This window comes from Akebia trifoliata, chromosome 4 (assembly GCF_017979445.1).
Source record: "Akebia trifoliata isolate Shusen 1 chromosome 4, ASM1797944v1, whole genome shotgun sequence".
Taxonomy (NCBI): domain Eukaryota; kingdom Viridiplantae; phylum Streptophyta; class Magnoliopsida; order Ranunculales; family Lardizabalaceae; genus Akebia; species Akebia trifoliata.
Window position 1 is genome coordinate 562,913 of NC_141378.1, and position 2,832 is coordinate 565,744.

Sequence of the window (2,832 nt, forward strand, 5' to 3'; positions counted from 1 at the left end):
GGCTCTGGAGCGGCTAAGTAGACATGAAAGGGACGAGATTTCTGTCAATTTCGAGCTTCAAAGTACACGTGGTGACTACTGAATATAGAGATATCACGTTTTTGATATATAAAGAGAGATCAAAAACTTTTGTAAGCAACCCCTAAAAATATCTTCGAACGGTCGAAAATGGGAGTTCAATCGGTTCGAGTTCACTTCATTTCAGTGGAGTAACCAGAGTCAATTTCTAACCCAAATTTAACTCAGTCGGGATTTATTTAAAGAGTGCGTGCGGCCATGGCCAGGGGGGCTGTGAACTGGTCTCTCTCTCTCTCTCTCTCTCTCTCTCTCTCTCTCTCTTTCTGTAGAGAAGTTGCGCTTTAAACTAGCTGAATTGGATTTGATTATTGCGTAGTTGTAAAAAAGAGAGTTTGATTGTTGTTCTTGTGCGTTTGATTTTCTTTTTTGTGGGTTGGTTTTGGTTTGCTTTTTTCTTCTCCTTCTTGGTTTTGATGATGGGTTCAGGAGGAGAAGTTGTAAAAAAGGAGAAAGATTGGACAACCAAAAGAGATTGGTGGTTGTTCAGAGTCTCAGTGTCTATGAACTCTTGCCCAGTATGGGTTTGTTCTAAACATGGGAGTTCAGCTTCCATGGCTTTTCTTGTTTAACGTAACTGCTCTCAACACCCCTTTGGGCTAAAAAAACCTGTAACAAACTAAAAGGATCTTAATTTAATCAATCAAGATCTGCTATAAAGACCCTCTTCTTTACTTCAGTCATGAAGAGACGTGGTAGCTCAGATTCCTTGGGTGCTTTGATCTCCATATGTCCTACAGGTAAAAATTTGTCTAGATTTCAAAGATACCCTTTGTTTCTTGTCTGTTGTTACCCCTTTTGTGGGTGCTATTTAAGCTTTCTTGCTTCTTGTTGTGGGTAATTTTGCTTGAATCTGTAAATTTGGACCAAATTTCTTGTTTTGGGTCTCTCCTCCTAAGTTTTAATGCTTTTTTCTCATCTTTTCCTTTCTGGGTTTTGTTTTTTTTTTTTGTTTCTCATTTAGCTAGATCTGAGAGGCTGTGACAGTGTGACTAACTCTCTCTGTCTCTGTTTCTGTTTCTTTCTTAGATGAGAAGTGTTCGGCTGGTAAGAACACCACCACCACCACTGCCCCCACCAACACCAACCATGTTTACAGTAGAGGTTTTCAATCCATGTTGGAGGGGTTAGAAGAGGAAGACTGCTTAGAAGAATCAAGTCATGTAGCAGAGAAGAAAAGGAGACTAAGCGTTGATCAGGTGAAAGCCTTGGAGAAGAATTTTGAGGTCGAGAACAAGCTCGAACCAGAGAGAAAGATGAAATTAGCCCAAGAACTAGGCTTGCAACCAAGACAAGTTGCTGTTTGGTTTCAGAACCGACGAGCCCGTTGGAAGACCAAACAATTGGAGAGAGATTATGGGTTTCTTAAATCCGATTACGAAACTCTCAAGCGGAATTTCGAGTCTCTCCAACGAGATAAAGAAGCTCTAGTTGCAGAGGTGAATCGAAATCAAAATTAAACAGAAATAATGTAGTTGAACTATAAAAGTAGTAATCTTTAATTTAATTTATTATTATTTTTTAAAATTTTGGGTTTTAATTATAAATGTGGGTTGTAAATTTGCAGCTAAGAGATTTGAAATCAAAGCTTCAAGAAGAAAACCCAGAGAGTGAAGTCTCAATTAAAGAAGAGGTCTTGATGTCTGAATCCGAAAACAAAGTTTTTGACCAGAGTAAGATCTCTACGACCGATCCAGCAACAACTGAAGATCATCAGGACAACAACAACAATGGAGTTGGACTTTTGGTGTTTGGGGACTTCAAAGATGGATCATCTGACAGCGATTCTAGTGCGATCTTAAACGAAGACAACAACAACAACAATAACAGCCCAAACGCAGCGATTTCTTCATCTGGGGTTCTTGAGCAACATCAATTACTCATGCCTCCTGCTTCATCTTCTCTTAAATTCAACTGCCCTTCTTCTTCGTCGCCTTCTTCGATCAATTACTTTCAGTTTTCTGATTCGAGAGCAAATTCGACAAGTACCCAGAAAGCTTTTCAGCACCAACAGTTCTTGAGGATGGAAGAACACAACTTCTTTGGTGCAGAAGACACCTGTAATTTCTTCTCTGAAGATCAAGCTCCAACCCTTCAATGGTACTACTCTACTGATCAGTGGAACTAGAAGAACAAAAGAAAAACCCAGATCAGAAAATAATCATAAAACTGAAGTGAAAATCAAAGGAACTTTGCGAATTTTGCGAAAATGGGATTGTAATTAGTTTGTTAATCTTTATTTTAGGAGGCGGGAGACAGAGTTGCAGAGCTCGATCAAAGGGGGAGGAGGGGGGAGGGGGGGAATTTGGGGGAATATTTCACGTGGTTTGGGTAACGGTGACGTGTAAAGTTTCAATTTTTTTTTTTTTTTTTACCGTTGGATAGTGGGGAAAATTGGCGGGAGGTAATCTGAGTGGGAGAGGAGAAATGGAGAATTATGATTACCTCGTGATTGAACTCTGCTGTAAAAAAAAAAAAAAATTAAAATTTAGTGAGATGGTCAATTTCTCGCTTGTTTATCTCATCTCGTATTTTTACACTGTTGAGTCAGTGTAGAGTGTAAACCCCAAATCTTTGCACGAATAACAAATCACCCTCGCAACAGCAATATCAATAAAAATAAAGAACCCTTTCAAATGACCTCCCTAATGCCCCGTCCCTGCCTACAAAGCCTCTACTTACGTAAAATTCCCTCAATAATGTGAAAAATCTAGTTTAATCCCACAGAAAATCTTTGTTTTTTTTTTTTTTCTCTTG

General features: G+C 39.0%; 1 protein-coding gene across 1 annotated transcript; it reads left to right on the forward strand.

The window, feature by feature from the left end:
- The first annotated feature begins 279 nt into the window (after positions 1 to 279).
- Positions 280 to 2,597, forward strand: LOC147402701 (homeobox-leucine zipper protein ATHB-6-like). Its single transcript, XM_086438031.1, has 3 exons — positions 280 to 815; positions 1,105 to 1,514; positions 1,643 to 2,597. Exons 1-3 carry the CDS (start codon positions 758 to 760, stop codon positions 2,201 to 2,203), a joined length of 1,029 nt encoding a protein of 342 aa, XP_086294157.1. The 5' UTR covers positions 280 to 757; the 3' UTR covers positions 2,204 to 2,597.
- The last annotated feature ends 235 nt before the right edge of the window (positions 2,598 to 2,832 follow it).

Bases quoted from the DNA above. Each gene is read 5' to 3' on its own strand.
- LOC147402701 (XM_086438031.1), top strand. From the start codon at position 758: ATGAAGAGACGTGGTAGCTCAGATTCCTTGGGTGCTTTGATCTCCATA. The intron at 816-1,104 runs GTAAAAATTTGT...TTTCTTTCTTAG, and splicing joins GATCTCCATATGTCCTACAG to ATGAGAAGTGTTCGGCTGGT. The intron at 1,515-1,642 runs GTGAATCGAAAT...GTAAATTTGCAG, and splicing joins AAGAAGCTCTAGTTGCAGAG to CTAAGAGATTTGAAATCAAA.